At 34.6% G+C, this 23,360-nt stretch overlaps 1 protein-coding gene across 1 annotated transcript; it reads right to left on the bottom strand.

Moving 5' to 3' along the window:
- Positions 1–6,296: 6,296 nt before the first annotated feature.
- LOC131161536 (probable disease resistance protein At4g33300) lies at positions 6,297–10,115 on the bottom strand. Its single transcript, XM_058117365.1, has 5 exons — positions 9,282–10,115; positions 8,187–8,584; positions 7,721–8,076; positions 7,396–7,601; positions 6,297–7,234 (listed from the first exon to the last, which is right to left on the bottom strand). Exons 1-5 carry the CDS (start codon positions 9,973–9,975, stop codon positions 6,405–6,407), a joined length of 2,484 nt encoding a protein of 827 aa, XP_057973348.1. The 5' UTR covers positions 9,976–10,115; the 3' UTR covers positions 6,297–6,404.
- Positions 10,116–23,360: the final 13,245 nt, after the last annotated feature.

The raw sequence follows: 23,360 nt of genomic DNA, 5'->3' as shown, positions 1-23,360 counted from the left end.
GGTGAATTGGATATTTAAAGTTTATCGCCTAGGTTAAACCAGATAAACAGTATTACTTAACCTAGGGTTTGTTTATGCAAATGTAAACCTAATCATTCACAATATAACATACATGTGCAGTAAGTAAATTGCGGAAATGTAAATGAACACGCACGATATGTTATCGAGGTTCGGCTAACAGTGCCTACGTCCCCGCCTCTAACTCGCAAGCCAAAGGATTCCACTAATAGCTCACTTAAGGGTGGAGCGGCACCGTTTACAACTAGGTCAAATTAACACAGGGCTGACCTCAACCTTAACCAGGTCAATTAGCGGGGTTGACCTCAACCTACACGCCTTAACAGGACGACGCACCTAGCTTTCCCAACCAGGTCTAAGCCAATCCGGGACTATTCCAGGGCTAGTCTCCCTCTTCAGGCCTGTGCTTGGAAATACAATAGTATTTGAAATACAATCAAATGGTATAGTGATTGTGCTTTCGTATAAAGCAGATATGTACCCAGATACGCACAGTATAATTAATACACTACCAAAAGATAGGATTTGATAAGCTCGATGTAGTCTAAGTGTTTACTCTCAAATATTTATGCAAATATAACAATCAGTGCGTGAGAGTGTAAATGGTATGATCTTTGTGTCAAAATAATATTTTAGTCACAATGCACAAATAAAGATCACAAGCACACTTCAAATATCTCAACAAATAATATTTCTCAATATAACCACAAGAAATATTCAATGATGGTTTGCAAAAATATTTATTTGATCTTTGTATTAAGAAGATATTCTCAATCAAAAAGTATAGTAACAAAGATCTTCAGCACGCAAGCAAATATCTCAAAATATTTTTCTCAAGATAAATCACAAGAGATATTTGAAAAACGATTTGAAAAATATTTTTTGCAACCAAAACTCAATATGAATTCTTGAGTATCGCAATGAAAATGCAAAACTCAGAAGCCCAAGGGAGTTTTCCTATGGAAGGCTTATTTATGAAGCCCCCTAGGAGAACTTGTAGCTTACTCTCTATGAAATATAAATCACAAATAAAACAACGAAAAGAGAGTATAAGTTAGGTGAGATAAGCACAAGAATACTCTTACAAGGAGGTATTTGCAATATAAATGAGTAAGAGTAGGAGTTTAAAGCTTGAATATGAAATATGGGCATTTTGAGATTGAGAGGATTTTGGCTAATTATATTTGCTAATCTGTTCCTAATTATTCCAAATGAGGGGGTATATATAGACTACCCTTAAAATATAATCGTTAAGGACACATATGGGATTATTAGGAAAGTTTTATTATATTTTAACCAAGTTAACTCCGTTTAAAAATATTAATCACGGTAAAAATTAAGGGGTAACCCGAGAGGTCCGGTTGACTAGAAATGTTTCGGTCGACCAGGACTCAAATGGTTCGGTCGACCAGGAGGATTTTGAACTGAAGGCTCGGTCGACCATATATATGTGTCAAGGGCAATTTTTCTAGGTTTGGTCGACCAGGAGAAAAATGAACTAAATGGTCGGTCGACCGGGATAGGCGATTTTTCAAATTAGTGCGGTTCGGTCGATCGGGAGATTTTGAACTAAATGGTTCGGTCGACCAGACCGTTGGGGCATCTCCCAAGGTCCCTCAGTCGACCAGTTAGTTGGAGTACAAAAAGGGTCGGTCGACCAAATGGTCAAACGTTTGACCCTAGTGGGTTTCGGTCGACCAGGGCCTTATGAACTACTTGGTTTGGTCGACCGGGTGGTCAAACTTTGACCCGGGAGGGTTTCGATCGATTGAGGATTTTGAACTATAACGGTTCGGTCGACCATACTGTGGTCAAATGGTTGACCAGGTCTGGGTTCGGTCGACCGTGAGTATTTGTACTGTGAAGTACGGTCGACCGAAAGTACCCATTTAGAGCATTTTTGTCCCATTTAAGCATGAAAACACTCTATTTAAATGAACATTCATATATATGCATGAGTGAGTGTCCTAGGGTCATTTTTAGGCCTTTTTCAAGACATCGAAAAATTTCGGTGTCGGTCGACCTTTCTTGAGCTTATCGATCCTTCCATGTAGGTAAGACATTAATTATTACAGACCATGTTCTCCTAATTACTATTACAGACCCAAATGAATAATTAAATTACAATACAACATAAATAGGGTCTTCAGGTCTTCACTTCATGTGTCGTGTGCGTGCACCATAGGATACGTTCGATCGGTCCTGCACACAAACTCATCAAACCATTAAATACTAGAGTATTTGTCATAATCAAAACAGGGTATGACTCATAGGGTCAACAAATGAGCATGACCATAAAGTACTTCATAAGGAGTTTTATGAGACAAGGCTGAAGTTGGGATTCTATTAATCAAATAAACTACTGTTAAGACACAATGTCCCCAAAGGTATAAAGGCAAATGAGAATGGAACGAAAGAGATCTTGCAACATTTAAGATATGTTGATGTTTCCTTTCTACTATTGCATTTTGTTGAGGAGTTTCAACATAGCTTAATTGATGTAAAATTCCCTTTTGAGCAAAAAAAAAAGAAGAAAAAATTGCTCATGATAAACTCTGTTCCATTATCAGTCCTTGTTGTCTTTATTTTTCTAGAAAATTGAGTCTCAACCATATTGTAAAATTGTTCTAAAATAGATTGTGTTTAAGACTCGTGTTTCAGCAAGTAAACCCAAGTAGACCTAGAACAATCATCTACAATGGTTAAGAAATATTTGCATGAATCTATTGTAGGAACAGAAAAAGGACCCCACAAGTCACAATGTATCAAATCAAAACAATTTTCAGAAATATAAGAACTTTTATTAAAAGGTAATCTCTTTTGCTTTGCAATAGGACAAATATCACAAAGAAAATCTTTATTTGAATCAATAAGAGGTACATCATTGGATTTAATCAAAGCCAATTTGGCATTTGATAAATGTCCCAACCTAGAATGCCATACATGTGACTGTGGCTTATTGACTAAAAGAACCGAAGACGAAAAAGAAATAGACTTGCTTCCTTCCCACAGATAGAGCCCATTGCACTCTTTACCCAGACCAATCGTGCTCCAATGAGCAAGGTCCTGGATAAAACAAAAATTTCCAAAGAAAATAAGGCAACGAGAAAATGATTTAACAAGTTGACTGATAGATATGAGATTGAAGCTGAAAGAAGGAACACAAAGAACATTGTATAAGATCAAAGTTTCAATGATTTGAACAATCCCAATGTGTGTAACCAAAGCAGTTTCACCATTAGGAAGGTTCACATGAGTATTCAAAGTGGCTGTGATATGTGTGAAACAAGTAATTGAATGTACCATGTGGTCAGTAGCTCCTATGTCTATGACCCAATCAGTAGATCCAAAACAATTCTTGTTTAACAATTTGGATGAGAAAATAGAGTGTGTCAAAATGGGTGTGAAGGAAGAATTAGATATAAAACCTGACATGGTTTCAAGATAGTTATTATGTGCTTGAGGCTGAGAAGAATTTATTGTCACAGCACCACCACCATGAACACCAACAGATCCAGAGGTCAATTCAGACAAGCCATTACCAACACTTGCATTAGCAACATGATGATCGTCACTAGAAATTGCTCCTGTATTGAGAAAAGCTAACAACTGCTCACATTGAGTCTTGGTGATGGGACACTGAATCTGGCTTTGAGAAGAATTCTCAATCATAGTTCCTTGAGGACAAGAAACTTGATTTGCCCTTGATTTCCATTTTGGCTTAAAACCAGGTGGATATCCGTGTAGTTTGAAACACTTATCAATAGTATGCCCAAGCATATTACAATGAGTACACATAGGTTTTTCTTTCTTGTTGTTTCCTTTATTCAATCTTGAATTACCAGAACTGCTTCCCTTTGAATTTGCATACATTGCCATAGTATTAGGTTTAGCAGCACAGGAACCTCCATGTCCAACATTCTTGTGAGACTCTTCTTGAAGAACTAATGCATAAACCTTGTTTATTGAAGGAAGAGGCTCATACATCAGAATTTGAGTCCTAATGGTTTCAAAATTTTCATTCAATCCCAAAAGAAACCTCATCACATAGACTTTATCATGATTATTACTTAAGGTTTTATTCGCACCACATGTACACTCCAGTAATGATTCCAGATTTAGCAATTGATCCAATAACCTTTTGAATTTTGTAAAGTACTCAATTACTGACATCCGATTTTGAGTAATATAACAAAGTTCCTTTTGAAGATTGTATATTTTGGGACCATTGCCTTGAGAAAAAACATTTTGCAATTCCAGCCACATTTCTCTAGCAGTTCTGCAATACATCACACTGCCATATACATCTGCGTGCATTGAATTAATCAACCAAGAAATTACCATCGTGTTGCAACTCTGTTAGTCTTCATAGAGAAGAGACTCAGGATCAGGTTCAACAATTTTTCCATTGATAAAACCTATCTTTTTTTTGGCAGTGAGAGCAATAATCATGGCTCTTGACCAAGAATGATAGTTTTTCATACCAAGTAGTGGCTGTGTAACCATAATGCTACCTGGATTTTCGTTTGAATGGAGGAAGAATGGATTTGAGAGGTTCCGTTGTGAGGATGGATCAGATTGATTGCTTGAATTTGGAGATGCCATGAATACACTTTTAGGCTCTCTATGCACTTCCTATCTCCTCCGAACTTGTGCGTGAGAAGTATTTAAGAGCAGAAGCATTTTCAAGCTCTGATACCATATAAAACTTTCAAGAACAGAAGCTGTAAAACTCTAAGAACATAAGATTTAAAATAAACTTGATCTTATTTTTTGAATACAATTGAGCTTACAAGCAAAACTGAAAAAATACAATCATTAAATCTCCTTATATACAGAATCTGATAAGCTAACTAAATAACTAACTTTCTGAAAAAATAAAAAAATAAAATACAAAGTCTAACTAATTATAACAAATAACTAATCCTCCCAAAACTGCTCATCAATTTTAACATTTTTTAAATTAAAAATTCATTAAATTTAGCATACCACATGAACAGATGAGACAGCATCTCAATCTCTCCTCTTTAAAAATCAACACTATGGTTGGCTTGGGTTGGGTCCACGCGTTATATTCCCGCGTTGTTCCGATCATAAATGCAAAAAGAAAATGTCTGCATTCATTTTCTAGGCAAAGAATCACTCTTAGTGAGACTTTTTGTCCAACCAAACTTCAAAAAGTAAAATGACTCTTCATTCATTCAGAGTCTGGGTGCATGACGTCGACTGCTGCCTCTCATTTTCCTCTCAAAATGGAATCATCACATTTTTTTTCAGTGGCGCCATAAACTCCAACCCCCACCTCCATGACCAGCTAGGTTCTTTGGTCAAGCTTTTCTACCCAATAAAATTGCTCCACGCAATGAATTTCACTGCATCATTATTGGGTTTGGGGGAATCCCTCCTATTCTCCTATGTGAAGTGAAGAAATTCATTCAACCATTCTTTGGCCTTTTTATTAAACTTTTTTAGAAATTTTTTTACACCCCATTTAAGTAGAGAAAATTAGAATTGGTAGTGTAGAATTCTATCATAAAAGTGAGAGAGTGCGACAAAAAAGGGAAAGCTACATTAAGAAAATTTAATTTTTTGTAATAGTGCACAGTTTTGATCAACTAATGATTGGAGGGTCATTCATGGTCCGATCGAGTTGATATTTTGTCAGTAGATAGAGGACTCATATACACTGATTTTGAATGATCGGATTGGTCGTCCAAGCACTGTAGTGTCAGATATCGGGTTTTGAATAGTAACAACATTTTGTTGTAAAATTCTTAACTTTCCCTCTTTAATTTTTAAGACTAGCTAAAAATAAAATTATGTACTCGTTATAAAATTGTGTCGCTCGTGTGATTGATATTTGTAATTATTTTTGAATTAATTTTGTATTGCTATATTTTTATATTATTATCATATCATAAGAACTGATTTTGTTATTAACTGATTTTGTTATTTGAGAGATAAAGGCTTCCGCAATTTTTTGATTACTCCCCTTTCTTCCCAACAATCATATGAACGGAACTTATTGTTTATTGTTTGGAGCACTTTTATTGACCAGCCAGGTTTGACAACGGAACCACGCTAATCCGTTCAGATGACTTAATTTTTTTTTCCCTTCTGCACCCAGGGAGGCCCCCAAAAGCACCTTAGCTCATGAACTTTTAAGGGGCTTGGTCTTATGGTTTATATATGTTTGGCCAGCCCTCCACCAGTCAATGAAGGTTAGAACATGCAAAACCCTAGCTTACAAAATAAGAACACAACCTAGACTTCCGATAGAGAGAAGAATTAACCCGCCCCGAATCTTTTATTTGTTCGAATACTAATTTACATCAGATACAAAATCTACTCTTGGGTACAGATAAAGAGTGTCATGGATACATGGTTCAATCTGAAAGCCAGTCAAGATTGAAGCATTCCTCTGCAACTTGCACATGAAGCCCTGGGATGGCATTACCCACCCCTTTCCAAACCCAAGACATCTCTTCGTCACATATAACGCGATGCAGGGACTGCAATAATGCAGCAGACTTGGGTATACTCCTGATCAGTTTACACTCCCTCATGTCAATCTTTTCTAACCTCGCCAATCCACCCATCTCCTCGGGAAGGCACCCCAAATTCACACACTGAGAAATGTCCAGGTACTTCAGCCAAACCAGCTCGCGAATCCCAGGAGGAAGGGTCTTCAGTGATGGGCAAGCATAAATCCTCAGAATTCGCAGAGATTTCAGTTTGCCCAGGTCTTCCGGCAGTTCATGGAGGCTGCAGTTGGTAATGCTGAGACTCTCCAGGGACCGCAGGTGACAAATGCTTGAAGGCAGCTGCACCAAATCCTCGCAGTGATCCATTGTAAGCTCAGAGAGGCATGGGAAGAGATAGGGCAGGTCTACCACTGACTGATCAAGGCTGTCTTTGATCTCGCAGAGGACTAGAGATATTTTGCGCAGCATTTTTAGGGGAATGGTAGTTCTGGGCAAATGAGGGATGGAAATCTTTTCAAACCAGAGGCTTCTCAAGTTGGCCAAATTGACGAATACTGATAAGTTCTCGAGTGTTGCGACAGAGTTGGCATAATTTATTACTATCAACGCCCTGAGCTTTGGCATGCTGTCAATGAAAGGAGGCAGGAAGTATTCCTTTGATGAGAAGTTGAGGATGAGCACTTCAGCCTTGGGAAATTCCATTTGACACCAGTCCATTTCTTTCATTTCACCTATGTTATGAAGTTTCAACAAAAGTAAGCACAGCAGAAAGTAAGAACCTCATCATATAGGAATTGACAGTCAAAATTTGAAGCAAATTTGATATTCAATCAGAAATTAGTCAATAGTTTTTGTTGCCTGCATAAATATCCAGCAAGGATGATGATAATACCTGTATGAACTGAAACAATCTGGGCATTAAATGGCTGATCCATATTTCTCTCCCATTCTCTTGGAAGACAATTTTCTCTCTTGGGCATAAGCAATCGCCTCCGTTCATTTACGTCCCCACGGTTGCTCAGATGAAGAGCAAGATCTCTCAACACATCATGTTGAAAGACAGAGATCTCATAGTAACTGCTGTAAGTGTCTCCACTTCTGCCACATAAACAAGTTATGAAAGGCATTAGAATGCAAACTTCTGATGCCTTGAAACCTGAAAACTGTTCATATGGACGTTATGTTAAAAACAAGGCAGAAAAGGTCTATTTGTGTACCGTGCATCTTTCACCAACGTAAGGAGATTTTTGTCTGACAGCTCCACCAGAATTGCAAAAGCTTCCTCTTCATCAAGATCATGCAGTTCAACCCACATATTAATAAGAACATCCAGAGGAATCTTCTTGTCCTCTGGAAAGGCACCTAAATCCAAGAAGCATTCCCTAACTTTTTTTGGCAAGTAATCAACACTAATTGCCATCCGCTCGAGCAATTTAACTTCATGGGATTCACATATGGGTTCGCTTCGTGCTAGCCTTGCCTTTGCACTTGCCCAAAACATTTCAGGCTGGTCTCTTAGTGAAGCTCCTATAACTTTAAGAGCCAATGGAAGCCCTTTACACTCATTCACAACCTGTCAAAGCATTTTCAAATAAGCCTAGGCAAAGAAAGCAGACACATGTTCAATTTGAAAGAAAAGAATATATATCATCTACTTGAGTGAGAGAAAGAGAGAGAGAGTACCTGCTTAACCAATTTCTCATTAGCAGCAGGAGGAATGGACATCTGTCCAAAAGCAAAAAAGCTGAACAGGGATATGGCTTCATCTTCTCTCAACAACTCTAGTTCATAGGTTTTTTTTAGAATCGTTGGGAATTTAAACCGTGAAACAACAAGCGTTTTGCATCCGGGTATTCTGGAAATTAGCTGTTCAAGCACGGAGAGTGACCACACATCATCCAAAATCACAAGTGTTTTCCTCACTTGAATCTTCCAATCAATTTGTAGGTTCCATTGTGGAACAATATCATTATAACCAACAAGATTGTTTACTGCAATATGTCCCCATATCTTAGCCTTCAACTGCTCTACATTTGGCGATTGTGACACTGTCAAGAATAAAATCTGCTCCTTGAAGTGGCCTGGGAGAGTTAATGAACAGTCAGTTGTTGAGAAGATGAGATCTACACACCGAGATACAAATAACTTGGTTCTACAGATTAATCAAAATATCATATTCCACAAATCATTATTTACTGATAATTTCCCTATTCTCAAAGAGGCAGTAAAAGGAGCAAATAAATGAGAAACTTATCAAGAACTGTCCACAAAAGCGGATCACAATATGTGCTACCACAAAAAAAAAAAAAAAAAAAAATCGTCACCAACCAAGCAATCAAGGAATCTCAATTCCCTCCATTTTGAGCTGATTGTATAAGATTATTATGAACAAAACAGAAAGTTAAATAATCCTAGATCCAAGCCATGAGGCACATGCCTTCTGTTTGCTTGATCAGAAAACAGAGTAAAAGAAGAGAAACCCAAATACCAACTCTCATAAACCACATATCAAGTCTCGGGCGTCTTCCGACTGCTAGCGTCTGAGAAAATGAAAACTAAGCCAAATAGTTCTAATATGCTCAGCTGAGTATAATCTCTAGCTTCTTCCAGTGCGGAACGATGAAAATTTTAAGATTTAAACCTCTGAATTCCATTCTTTCCTCCATTTTCTGAGCGACCAAACGGTAATTGAATAAAAAACCAAACAAACACTAAATTGCAGAACGAAAGGAAAGAAATAAAAGAAGCACATAGAGTAAATAAATAATTAACACTTACAACGAACTTCATCGTCTCTGAAAATCTCTCTTGCAAGAGTGGTCTTCCCACTCCCACCAATCCCACAAAGTCCAACAACCGCCGGCTCGTTACCCCCAATAAGCATCTCCTTCAGCTTCTTCTTCCCCAAGGCCATCCCCACCCCCAAATTAACCAAACTGCCATCGCACCACTTCTCCTCCTCCTCCTCCGCCCTCTTCACGGCCTCCTCCAACCACCCTCCTCCGCCCACTCCGATTTTCATGGACCCCAGCCGCTGTTCCAGCCGCCGAGTTGATCCCTCGATCCGGTCGAGTCTCTCAGCCGATTCGAACCGCGCGTGGTGCACGTCGGCCAGAATGTGTGCCGGCATCTCCATTAGCATGAATCTCGACACTTTCTTCTCTAATTTCTCCATCTTCCTCGCGAGCTGCAGGTTCTTGTACACGTTCCACCTGCCGGAGGCGAGGACTTGTCTGGCGAGCTCGACGCCGTCTCTGAGCGTTTCCGACAGGCGGTTCAGCTGAAACTGGCGCTTCTCCGACAACTCGACGCCGGAGTACATGATCTCCCGGATTAGGGGCTGCAGTTCGTTCATGGTCTCGATCAGTTGCTCCGCACTGGATTTGCACATGCACGACTTTCTGGCTATGCTCATGAGCATTTTTAGGAGTTCGGCTGCTATCTCGCCGGCGAATAAGTCCGTTATTGCCATCGCCGCGGGTGGCGGTGGTTCGTCCGGGGTAACACAGCCAGTGGCTGCGTATCGTATGGCTTATCTTATTAGAAGATCTGAAGATGATGGATATTCGGCAAGCACGCAAGTGTGGACCGAGATTACAATAATGCCCTGCACGTGCGGAAGTGTTCTAAAATAAGTAAAATAAAGTGACCACCAAGTCTCATGAGATTGGATGCAAAGACGAGATTTTAAAAAAATTTACAAACCTTTTTTAGGAGCGTTTAAAAATATATTAGTACTTATAATTTAAAATAAGTACTTTTACAAAAAAAAAAAAAAGTATTTGCCTTTCATTATATCAAATAAAATAATTATTTTTTCAAAACTACTTTTTTTTTTTAGAATGACCACTCATGAGTGATCTTATTAATAAGCCTATTCAATTTTGTAAATACAACAATAACAACAACAAAACCAAGCGTTAGTCCCACTAAGTGGGGTCGACTATATAAATCATTTTCAGTCAATTTATACGATCATGGATCATTTCTTTTGATAGATTCAAAGATATTAAATCATTACACACTATCTCCTCCCAAGTAATTTTAGATCTACCTCTACCCCTTCTACTGCCCCCCACAGTAACTAAGTCACTCTTCCTCACAGGTGCACCATAAGGCATACGTTGCAAGTGTCCATGTCATCTGAGTCATCCTTCCCTTATCTTATCTTCTATAGGAGCTACACCTAACTTATCACGAATATGTTCATTTCTTAATTTATCTTTCAATGTTATAACACTCATCCATCTAAGCATCCTCATCTCGGCAACTTTTACTTTTCAGATATTATGTTTCTTCTTCGCCCAACATTCTGATCCATATAGCATAGCTGGTCTTATAGCTGTCCTATAAAACTTCCCTTTCAATTTTAAGGGTATTCTATGATCACATAGAACACTTGAAAAACTTCTCCATTTTACCCAACATGCTTTAACTCTGTGCATTACATCATCTTCAATTTCTCCTTTAGCTTGCATAATAGATCAAAGGTATCGAAATCTACAAGTGCTATTTATTTCTTCATCATCAAGTTTAACTTTGTCTCCAATATTCCTCCTATCATTACTAAAATTACATTTCATATATTCTATTTTATTTCTATTTATCTTAAAGCCTCTAGATTCCAAAGCTTCTCTCCATAATTCTAACTCAGCCTCTACTCCATCCCTAATTTCGTCAATTAATACAATATCATCTGCAAACAACATACACCATGGAACCTCCTTTTGAATACTCTTAGTCAATTGGTCCATCACTAAAGCAAAAAGATAAGGACTCAAAGCAAATCCTTGATATACACCTATGGTAATTGGAAATTCTCTAATTTCTCCATCTATAGTCCTTACACTAGTCATTACTCCATCGTACATATCCTTAATGACATCGGTATACCTACGACATATACCCTTTTTTTCTAAAACCCACCATAGAACTTCCCTAGGTATCCTATCATATGCTTTCTCAAGGTCAATAAATATCATATGCAAGCCTCTCTTTTTTTCCCTAAACTTTTCCATTAATCTTCTTAAAAGATAAATAGCTTATGTGGTAGATCTCCCAGGTATAAAACCAAATTGATTTTCTGAGATCTTCGTTTCTAACCTCAATCTTTGTTCAACTACTTTTTCCAATAGTTTCATCGTATGACTCATAAGTTTAATTCCACGATAGTTATTACAATTTTGAATTTCTCCTTTATTTTTGTATATAGGTATTAAAGTGCTTTTCCTCCATTCATCTAGCATTTTCTTAGTTTTTACAATTGTATTAAATAAATTAGTTAACCATATAATTCTGTTATCTCCCAAGCATTTCCAAACTTCAATTGGGATGTTATCTGGTCCCATAGCTTTCTCATTTTTCATCTTTTTTAGTGCAAACTTAACTTCGTTAACTCTAATTTTTCGAATAAATCTTATATTTTTAGTCTTTTCCTCATTTGACAATTCTAAATTTAAGCCTTCTATTTGGTTTTCATTAAACAACTTACTAAAGTAACTTCGCTATCTTTCTTTAATATCTTCGTCCTTAACCAAGACAATATCATCCTCACTTTTTATACATTTTACATTTCCTAAGTCCTTGTTCTTCCTTTCTCTAACTTTAGCAAGTTTAAATATATCTCTTTCTCCTTCTTTTGTACCTAATCTATCATACAAACTATTAAATAATCTATATTTAACTTCACTAACAGCCCTTTTTGCATCTTTTTTTGCCTCCTTATATTTTTCAAAGTTATCGCTGTTTCTACATTTTTGCCACGTTTTATACCAAATTCTTTTTGTCTTTATGATTTTTTGTACATCTTTATCCCACCACCAACTTTCTTTACTATTTGAGAATCTTCCCCTTTATTCGCCTAAAATCTCTTTTGCTATCTTTTTAATAGAGCTAGCTAATCTATTCCAAAGAGTATTTGAATCTATCCCATCCTCTAAGGTCCAATCCCCATCTTTGATCATTTTATCTTTAAATTTTCTTATATTTTCTCCTTTTAGGTTCCACCATCTAGTTCTCCTACACTGGTTTATTTTATCCTTTTTCTTCCATTTTTTAATGCATATATCTAACACTAAGACTCTATGTTGTGTGGTTAGACTTTCACCTGGAATAACTTTACAATCCTTGCATGATACACTATCTACCCTCCTAGTTAAAAAAAAAAATCTATTTGATTTCTATTTTGTCTACTTTTAAAGGTTATTAAGTGTTCTTCTCTCTTCTTAAAGCAAGTATTCATTATACTAAAATCATATGACATAACAAAGTCTAAGATCATCTCCCCAGACTCATTTTTGTCTCCATATCCATATCCTCTATGTATCCTTTCATAATTTTTATTATCTCTTCCAACGTGTCCATTCACATATTATTTTATAATTTAATGACTATTTATAATTTATAAAATACATTAGAAGATAATCACATATTATTTTATCATATTTTGGATATGTGGCTCATATTGAGTGAAATACATGCACCGGAAAGCATTGTAAAGCAAAGAATAAGGAAATTGGGTTGCAGAAAGAAATCATTGACGATTTCAGTCTGTAGGAAACAACCTCGGTAGTAAACCGTCGACGGTTTACTAAAAACTTTGACTATTTTGTTCGACACTAAACTCGAATTTGAATCAGGAGATCAGCACATTTAAAAGTATTTTAAATGTATTCCAAGTCTTCTGTATGTTTATGATTAGAATATAAATAATATTTTATAGCCCTTGATGTAAGTTTTGACGATTGATAGTGAAAATCAGTCGTTTGCTCCCGTGGACGTAAACACATTGTTGAACCATGTAATTTCTTGTGTCGTGTGTTCTTATTGCTTTATTTTATTCTCTTTGTGATTGATTATTTCCGTATTCATTCATCGTTGGTTGCTGTATTGCTTGTTCGAATTCAATTTGTGTTTTTTCGCTGCGCATTGGTATACTACCGCTCTGCACAAGATCATACATTATAATATATTAATTCTTAATGAAACATAATTAAATTTTGGAATAAAGAATAAAAATAATATATTAATTTAAATTAATATTGAAAATTAAAAATACTAATTTAATTAATAATATTATTTTAATATAAATTAATATGATAATCATATGTTATAAATATATATATTAAAAACAAGATTATTATTAATCAAAAATAATATTTTAGTTTTTATTTAATAAAATATTTAAATGTTAAATAATAATTGTTAAAATAATTATTAATTAAAAATTAATTATATATTATTTTATTATGCATTATGACCTATTAATTATTACTAAAATATAATTAAATTCTGGAATGAATAGAAAAACCACCTATAAATTTAGATTAAGATTAAATAAATTAATTTTTTAATTTAGTTATTAATACTATTTTTAACATAAATTAATGTGATAATCATATGTTATAAATGTACATTAATAACAAGATTATTATTAATTAATAAATAGTATTATATTATTTAAGTTAATAGAAAATATTTAAATTTTAATTATAAAAATAATATAATTAACATTAAAATTTTTAATTATAAAAATATTGATTTTTTATTTAAAATATATTTGAAAATACATATTAGTTATTATAATTTAATTTGGATTGAACAAAAATTATTCATTAATTTAAATTAACATTAAAAAAAATTAAAATTAAAAATTTAATTAATAAAATTATTTTTATTTAATATGATAGTAATATGTTATAAATATACATTAATAACAAGATTATTATTAATTAAAAATAAAAATCTTATATTATTTTAAATGGAAAATTTTAAATTTCAATTTTAATTAGTTAATTAATTATTGATGAAATTGTTAATTAAAATTTATTAATATTTATAATTTAAAACATGTTTAAAAATAATCTTATAATACCCTATTATAAAAATAAGTGTCCAAATACCACTTATTTTAAATACAACCAAACACCACTTACAACTTTTAGCACTTTTCTAATTTAGTGGTTATTGTCAGCACTTCTTAAATTCAATACTTTTTTTTTTGAAAAATACTTCCAAACGATCCCTTAAGATTTGACAAAAAATATATAAAATTTTGATTAAAATTTTAAAATTTACGAATTCCTCTAGAGACTTTGTTGACTTTTTGAGTCTGATCCCTAGTTTTGATAATAACAAACCACAAGTTACTTATGTGTGTATTTAATGCTTGAGCAAACTTAATATTTTAGCGCACACATAAGGAAGAGATGAAAGTCAGGAGAAACATAAAGATCATATCATGGGGCATTTTCCAAGGATGACAAATGAGCAAAAGAAGAAAGAAGAAGATAATTTTTATTGTAATTGCATTTGGTTTTCTGGGTCTGTATTAACTATATATATATATGTTCTATAATAACTGCATCTCATGTATGATAAGGGTTGTATGCTCAAAAGGTTATAGAATGACTATAAGGGACCAACAAATTTTCAGGAAAATCATTTAGGGTCAAAAATAATTTTATGACGTTGGGTTTTTAGGCTTAGTTAAAAGCCTCGGTCGACTGAACTTTCCAGTTCAAATCACTTCAGTCGACCGACCCAAGAAGTTCACCAAAGTCAAAGCCTCGGTTGATCGACCCAATTTGAGCTCATCTTCCCTGGTCGACCGACGTGTGTATGCTTGCTTTCCAATGCCCACGGCCGACCGACGCCTTCAGTTCAAAATCCTGATGGTCGACCGAACCACTTGAGTGGCCGACCAGTCTTTTGCTTTGGTCGACCGGACCCACAAAGGGTTCCAAGTCGGCTTTTGTTAGGTCAACCGATCCATGTCTAGGTCAATCGAGCATACACAGAAAAATTGAAATTTGGCTTGAATGGTTGACCGGCCCTATCCTTTGGCCGACCGAACCTATCGAGTTTAGCCGTTTTTACTGCGATTAATCAGGGTTAATTTTTAAATAATCTTTTCCAAAATTCCCATTGTGTTCCCAACGGTTATATTTTTGGGGAAAACTAAATATACTCATTCATTTGCCCTAATTAGTAAGGAGATTAATATTTGATTAGTAAAAAATTCTTTGAAAATTCCTTGAGTTATTTTTCATACACTCAAGCAAATACTCCTCTCTTTCATATTCTCTTGTAAAAACCCTTTAAAGAGGGCTTAGATTTTCAATCTCTATTTGCAGTTTATTACACTTGGGAGATTGTTTAATCTTTATTGTGTGCTCTAATGTAAAAACTTTGGTGAGAGGTGGGAACTCTTCTTTTTGGTTCGATAGGTGGCTTGCATCAGGCCCGTTATTAGTGCACATTGAGGATATTTCGAACAAGAAGCTATGTATTAAGGATTGTTGACTCAATAATAATTGGAACTCTAATTTATTACTAGAATTGGTTGGGGCTGATAGAACAATGAAAATTTTGCATAATGTGCTGGCTGGTAAGAGCAGTCGGGATATATTCATCTAGAAGCCTACCCTTGACGGTAATTTCTCCACAAAAATGGCATAGAAGGTAGTGAGGAGCAGAAGTGACAATTTTGTGTGGAATGACTGGTTTTGACATTCTTCATTGCCCAGAAGAATCTCCATGTGTCTATGGAAAGTCTGGTTCATAAGCTTGGCAGTAGATGATAGAATTCAAACCAAAGGAATATCATTGGCTTCGACATGTGATTGCTGCATGTAGAGAAGCCAAGAAAACACCGATCACGTTCTTTCTTTAGGCGAGGTGGCTTCAGAGGTTTGGCGTTGGGCTAGTGTGGTGTTGGGGATTCCTTTCCAGCGGTTCCTTCCCTAGAAAAACAGCATTACAAATTGGTTCCATTATGCTCGAAAACCGTCTATTAAAGGTATTTTAATCGGACTGATTCTATGTTTGATTACGTGGTGCCTCTGGAATCGAAGATGCATATCAAAGTGTGGATCAGATGTGGAGAAGTGTTCGATACTAGGTTAGTTCTTTACTTGAAAGCACTAATTCTTTTCAAAAATTAAAGATGTCGGACATTACGTTTTTTAAGGAGTTTCGAATTAAACATCAGAGAGTTCATGCTAGGCTTGGAAAAATTATTTCATGGGTTAAACCTCCAATAGGGTGGATAAAACTTAATTGTGATGGGAGCTGTAGGGGCAATCTGGATACTTCAGGAGGTGGAGGAATTATTCAGGACTGTCATGGCATGGCGAAAGCAACTTTTTCAAGATATTTTGGCAGTGGTACGAACAATAGTGCAGAATTAAAAACAATTTTGGAAGGAATCTGCTTATGCAAATGACTTTATTATTATAATGTGATTATTGAATATGACTCACGAATTGTTATTGATTGGCTTTGGAAAGGTAGATGTACCTTTTGGTATCTTTGGGATTTTTGGGAGGACCTCATCGCTGAGCTGGAAGGAGTGAACTTCATGGTGATCCATCAATATAGAGAAGACAATAGTACGACTGATTTTCTCGCTAAAGAAGGAGAACTGGGAAACAATGTCATCTGCGAAGAACATCTTTTACCACGTTTTTTGAAAGGTATCCTTCGGATGGATGGGTTGGGTCTAATTTCCTTTCGTCATTAGTTCAACCTCTTGTTTTTTGTTTGGTGGGTTTAGGTTTGTTTTAAGGTTTTTGATTTTTTTTTTCTAGGCCTGTTTAGAGTTGTTTAGTGGTTATCTATTTGTAACTTGTTTTGCTGGAACCATAGTTTTGCTTCGCCATAAATGAGAGGTTTTCTAATAAAGAAAGGAGGTGCCGCCCTCTTTTACCAAAAACAAAAAAAAAAATATTTATTTTATTTTCTTTTTCAAAATCCTTACTCTCACATATTCACAGTTTTAAAATATTTTTTAAAGTATTATCTCAAATTTCTTCCCATATTTCTTGCTTGATAAATATTTCTCCGTGGGAAAAAAATAAAACTTTTTATTGCTTGTGCGTCTTTGCAAATTCTTTGCAAGACTCAAGAGCTTCTTGTGTGATTATTGAAAAATATTTTTGAAGCTAAGTTACTACCTACACTTTATTGTTAAAATATATTTGTGGTAGAGATTATATTATGCCTTGATTTCCTTGATAAATATTTAGAGTGCATTATACTTTTGAATCAAGGATCATATATATATATATTAGCATCTCTCACATTATCATATAATTTATTTGATTGAGAGATATATTTGAAAATATCACTTGTGCATTAAATATTATCATATGTGAGTGCATTGGTTGTATTGTGTTGTATTGTGGTACATATCTGTTTAGTGTAAGAAACATATATATTGTACACAAAAATTGTACTAATTGTTGTATACCCGACATGTTAGTTGGAAGAGGATTGCACTGTCCTATAATGTGCACTAGATAATTCAGACCCGGTTAGGAGGACTTGTTTCACCGTAAGGTGTGATTATAAAGGTTGGGGTCAGTCCTGTGAATTTGACCTGAGGTATTCTTTTACCCAGTAAGGAAAGGGAGATTATAATTGGTGCCGCTCCACCCATAAGTGAGCATCAGTGAAATCCTCAGGCTTACGAGCTAGAGGTGGAGACGTAGGCATTGTTGGTCGAACCCCAATAATATTTCTTGTGCCTGATTTTAATTTCCGCAATTTAAATTGTATGCACCTAAATTCCTGCACATATATGCTTATGTTTAAATCTGTTATGAATGTGTGCATGTTTAATTATTGAGATTGATTGGAAAATACTGAGATTGTTCTATTTGCTTAAATTTATGCTCAGTTAAATTATTATTGGGTTATTGATATTTGCATAGACATACCCTAGGTTGTGTTATACTGTTGCTAGACATTGAACCTAGGAGAAAATTTTTTAATACCCAATTCACCCCCCCCTCTCGGGAATACACCAATTCCAACAGACTTATCAAAAAGGCACCTAACATGATATTTAGTAGAAACTTAAAATAAGTAAGGGTGTAAGTGTTTTAATATTAAATATTAAATGAAGTATATGCAAATTTTAAAATCTCAATAAGGTCTATTTTTCTTTTAAAAGAAATCAAATTTTATAGAAAATTTGTGGAATTTTAAAATCTTATGAGAGGTTCGTATTTTTTTTGTCAAATTTGAGAAAAAGTTTAAATCTTTTACCCTAATATAAAATTTTTCTTAAGTCATTTGGGGAAAATACAATATCTAGGTTATTAATAAAAAAGAAAAGACACATTATATCCAAAAATATCTAGGTCATTTTCCCGTGTTTTTTATTTTTTTTTCCTGTATTTTTATCACTTTACTGCATTAATGAATTTTGCCCAATTTATGTTATATAAGTCCCGGACAAAATTTTGGGGGGGTTTCTACAGTTGCCCCTTTTATAGGTTTGTTACTTAGGATGATAGGAAGACCTATCTCTTGGCATCCTACAGTAACAAATTTATAAAGACAAAAGACACGAATTTTAGATCGAGTCTTATATAACAAAGCAATAGCAAAAGAAAATGTATAGATTTACAAAGATGCATAAAATCTACGTCAACTCAATAAACTTAGAGAGCAAGGTATAGATTGTCCTAATTTATGAAAAGATCACTATCATAGGTTTGGGAATTATGTCACATACCACTAAAGTAAAAAAATTATTACAACTTTGAAAACGACTACTCAAATGTGGGAACTAATGCCACGTGCCTTTGAGACAACTAGGATAACTTAGAAGTGACTACTCATTTTTGGAAATTATTGCCACATACTTCTAAGATAGCCAAAACAATTTGGAAGTGACTACTCGGATTTGGGAACTAATGTCACATGCCCTCTGAGAAAGATGAAACAACTTGGAAGTGACTACTCAAATTTGGGAACTAATGCCGCATGCCTTCAAGATATCCTAAACAATTTGGAAGTGACTACTCAGATTTGGGAACTACTACCATATGCCTCTAAGACAACCAATATAACTTGGAAACGACTACTTAAATTTGGAACTATTGCCACATGCCTCTGAGATAATCAATACAACTTGGAAACAACTACTCGAATTTGGGAACTAATATCATATTCCCCCAAGACAACCAAAATAACTTAGAAACAACTGCTCAGATTTGGGAACTATTGCCACATGCCTCTGAGATAGTCAATACAACTTAAAAGAAACTACTTGGATTTGGAAACTAATGTCACATATATCCGAAGTAGACAGAATAACTTGAAAGTGACTACTTGGACTTGGGAACTAATGCCACAAATCTTCAAAGTAGACAACAAGTGACGACTCGAATTTGAAAACTAATGCCCCAAGTATCCAAAGTAGACAGAACAATTTGAAAGTGACTACTCAAATTTGGGAACTGATGCCCCAAGTATTCGAAGTAGACATAACAATTTAGAAGTAACTACTCAGATTTGGGAAATAATGCCACAAGTATCCGAAGTAGATAGAATAACTTGGAAGTGACTACTTGAATTTGGAAATTAATGTCCTAATAGTATGAAGTAGTCAAAATAATTTGGAAGGATCTACTCAAATTTGGAGACTAATGCCTTCATACCCTAAGTAGAACGTAAACCATTCCAATTTATGGAAGACAACAAATTGAAGATGTTTGAAGTGAAAAGTAAACTATTCACAAAATCTATGAAAGAAATTTATATGATATGAACATTATAATGCATGACATGAGAACACATCCTAACTCTACTCATGCAATGATTTTACAAAATGCATGTGTATTGCTTCCTGTTGCTATTAAAACTATGCATGCAATGCATGAAGATGCACATATTTCCTCTTTAGGTGTGCTTGTAAACCAACGCCTATCCAATCAACATACAAGATTCTGAAACCAATCTTCGCCATAACTCAATTTCACTAATCATTTTTCAAATCCCAATTTATAGAAAAGAAGGTTTATGCTTTGCCAATGATGCCCATATTCAAGAAACTATGATCTTGAATAGAAAATACCACTTACATTGTCTGATGTGAGTACCCTTAGATTTTGTCTTCTCACAACTTGGCATATCATATACCCTAGTCCATTTGTGACCATGTTATTCAACTTGAGCTACTCATCTTAAAAATGTTAATTTACCAATGCTTCACTAAATTTCCTGACAATGGCACCCCTATAAGGGCTACGCTTTTTATGTTTAAATCATTTTTAAGTTAAATGAATAAGTATGCAATTAGATAATGTTGGCCCCGGATTAGAGTCTAGAGGGGGTGAATGGACTCTTTTGCGTATTTAGACTTTTTTCTACAAAATAATAAATCTTGGCAAGATACAAGCAATTATATCACAATATATAAAATATAAATCATGCATTAAACATAAATAAAAGAGTGTAGGGAAGAAAAGCTTAACACCAATGTTTAAAGTGGTTCAGTCCCTTGCCTATGTCCATGCCTTGAGACACACTCTTGGATTCCACAATCCACTATAAGCCTCCTTCACTGACAGAGAAGCCTTTACAACCAGGAACAAATCTTTTTCACTCACCAATAGTCTTTCCAAGGGAACTAATCCCTTTCGCTCACCAAGAACCGCAAGGTTTACCAAGAATCCTTAGAATTCGGTTCACTAAAAACCTTCACACGGGAACCAATCCCTATTGCTCACAAAGAGCCCAAACAAGGGAACCAATTCCTTTAACACTTGGTTCACAAAGAACCCTTACAAGAAAAAGAATTACAAACAAAGCTCCTTGAATAAGCGAATATTTGATACAACACAAAATTCACACAAATCTCTCAAGTAATGAATCAACACAAGATTAGAGAGCAAGAGAGATTTTGAGCACTTGAGATGATGAACTAAATGCAAAGTGCTTGTGAATGATAATCTAAAGATGTTAATCACTAAGATCAAGTTTAAACAAGTCTTTGGACTTGTATTTATAGGAAAATTGGGCTACTAGCCCTTTTATGGTTGTTGGCTTAGTAAAATAATTTTTTACTTTGAAAACTAGTCATTGGAGCTTGAATCCCGACACAAACCGTTGACTGTTTAACCCAATTAGTCATTTGTTTACCCCAATTAGGCAACTGTTTCACTTAAGCCACATTCTTCCTGAAACCGTCGACTGATTACCCCAATCAGTCGAGCTAACATGAAAGTTGTGGATTTTTTTTTTAGCTTTCTATAGATACCAAGATCACCATTTTTGGAGTTTTCTAGCAAAAGTTATGCTCCAAATACTAAAAAGTGTTCAGGAAATTTGAGAGATGCATAACTGAGGTTTTAAACCCAACCAGGATTAAATATATTAAAGTTCACAATACTGAAATATTAAAAACTTGTCCCTAATGAAAACATATTTAAGTATAGGATATTTTTGTCAAACACTTTGTTTTATCTTTGAAAACCGTAAGTATTGAGTTTTTGACTTAGTGAAGTCCTATATACTCTTGTGAACTAGTATACATATGCAATTTGTCAACTCTTGCTCAGTAAACATGTGTGAAATAGAACTATAAGAGTTACAATAAATATTACCTCAAATACTCCCCATTACATATGATTCTATATTAGCTTCCTTGGATGTGCTTGAGTTCTTCCGAGTGAGTGTTCTTTTGATTTTTCCTACTCAAATGTCTACTCGGGCCGATCTTTGTCTCTGATCCAGTATCTTCATGTATTTGTCACTTGTTTATGTACTTAACAAGATTTGCAAAGATAGGATACACTTGGAATTATAAATAGGTTAATATCATCAAAACACATTAAATATAATTATGTAGCCACTAAGGCTAACAGATAACACAATCTCTTTAGAAAAAAAAAAAACTTAAATATGTCTATTTATATGGTTCCTGTGCTCGTTTAATAGGAAGTAACTTTACTAATACTCTAATGTTGTGCAGCTTTGATGTTAACTTTAGAGAATCAAATCAACAGGCAAACACCTCTTATTTTTATTTTATTTTATCCTAGACTTTATTTCTTTATGGGAAAAAGTAGAATTGATACTACCCATTTGCTGCACCCACTTCTGCATTATTGACGCCAACTTCCAATAATACCATATTGATTTGTGTTTCATAGCCCATTTCAACCTTTCCATCCTGAATTGCAATCATGGAGTAATCATAAGTATCATTAAATTCATATTTGGGATAATTCATAGTCAATTAATAGCTCAACTCTCAAAGTCCCTAGCAGAATCGCCAAGCTCTCGCAATGTTCCAGAGAAGGGTTCGGAGTGGCGAGGAAGAATAATATTATAAGTTCAATGGAGTCACCACTAACCTGTTATTTACGTAGGTGTGGTTAGTTCACCTAATTACTACTCGTTGATTGGTCTCTAGGCTAATCCTAAGGTTAAGGAACCAATAGTCTCGGTCTGCATTTACCATAATTGGGATCGGGAGTTCAATTATGCGAAACAAAGGTACTAGCACCCCCTATGCACCAATTCTACGAACGGTACCTAATTAACCATGAATCATCCCTAAATTGAAGCCAATGGTATTTAATTATCTCTACTAAAAAAAAACAAATAAATATTAAAATTTAAAATAAAATGTAAAATAAGGTGGGATTTAGTAATGTTTGATAAGAACTCCAAAGGAGTGAATCTTATTAAATAAACCCCATCAGAACTAATATATGTGAGGTTTGAAATACATTTTTTCTCTTCGTTTAATCATTGGGATGCACACATACAAAAATAAAATATATATAAATAATAAATTCATCAAATTTGATGAAAAAAAAAGTCTTTAAAACATTCCTAGATCTTTCCAAAAAAAAATTTAGAATTTTTCAAAATTTTTTTTGCAATTTTATGAGACTTTTATAGACTTTTTCCTTTATTTTTTTATATTTTTATTTTCCCAATTTTTTGTTATTTGAGTCAAAATAACTCAAATAATTTCTATTTACTTTATGATTTCTAATTTTTTCTATTTTTCAATTTTTAAAAATAAAAAATTTAATTAAAAATTAAATAAAT

Source organism: Malania oleifera, chromosome 8 (assembly GCF_029873635.1).
Source record: "Malania oleifera isolate guangnan ecotype guangnan chromosome 8, ASM2987363v1, whole genome shotgun sequence".
In the NCBI taxonomy this organism is placed as follows: domain Eukaryota; kingdom Viridiplantae; phylum Streptophyta; class Magnoliopsida; order Santalales; family Ximeniaceae; genus Malania; species Malania oleifera.
This window is presented reverse-complemented; position numbering and strand designations above follow the sequence as displayed.

What these genes read in the sequence shown, in the direction of transcription:
- LOC131161536 (XM_058117365.1), bottom strand. Translation starts at nt 9,975, where the DNA reads ATGGCAATAACGGACTTATTCGCCGGCGAGATAGCAGCCGAACTCCTA. An exon ending in ATGAGAAATTGGTTAAGCAG is followed by an intron (nt 8,077 to 8,186) that starts GTACTCTCTCTC and finishes ATGCTTTGACAG; the next exon opens with GTTGTGAATGAGTGTAAAGG. An exon ending in GATTGTTTCAGTTCATACAG is followed by an intron (nt 7,235 to 7,395) that starts GTATTATCATCA and finishes TTCATAACATAG; the next exon opens with GTGAAATGAAAGAAATGGAC.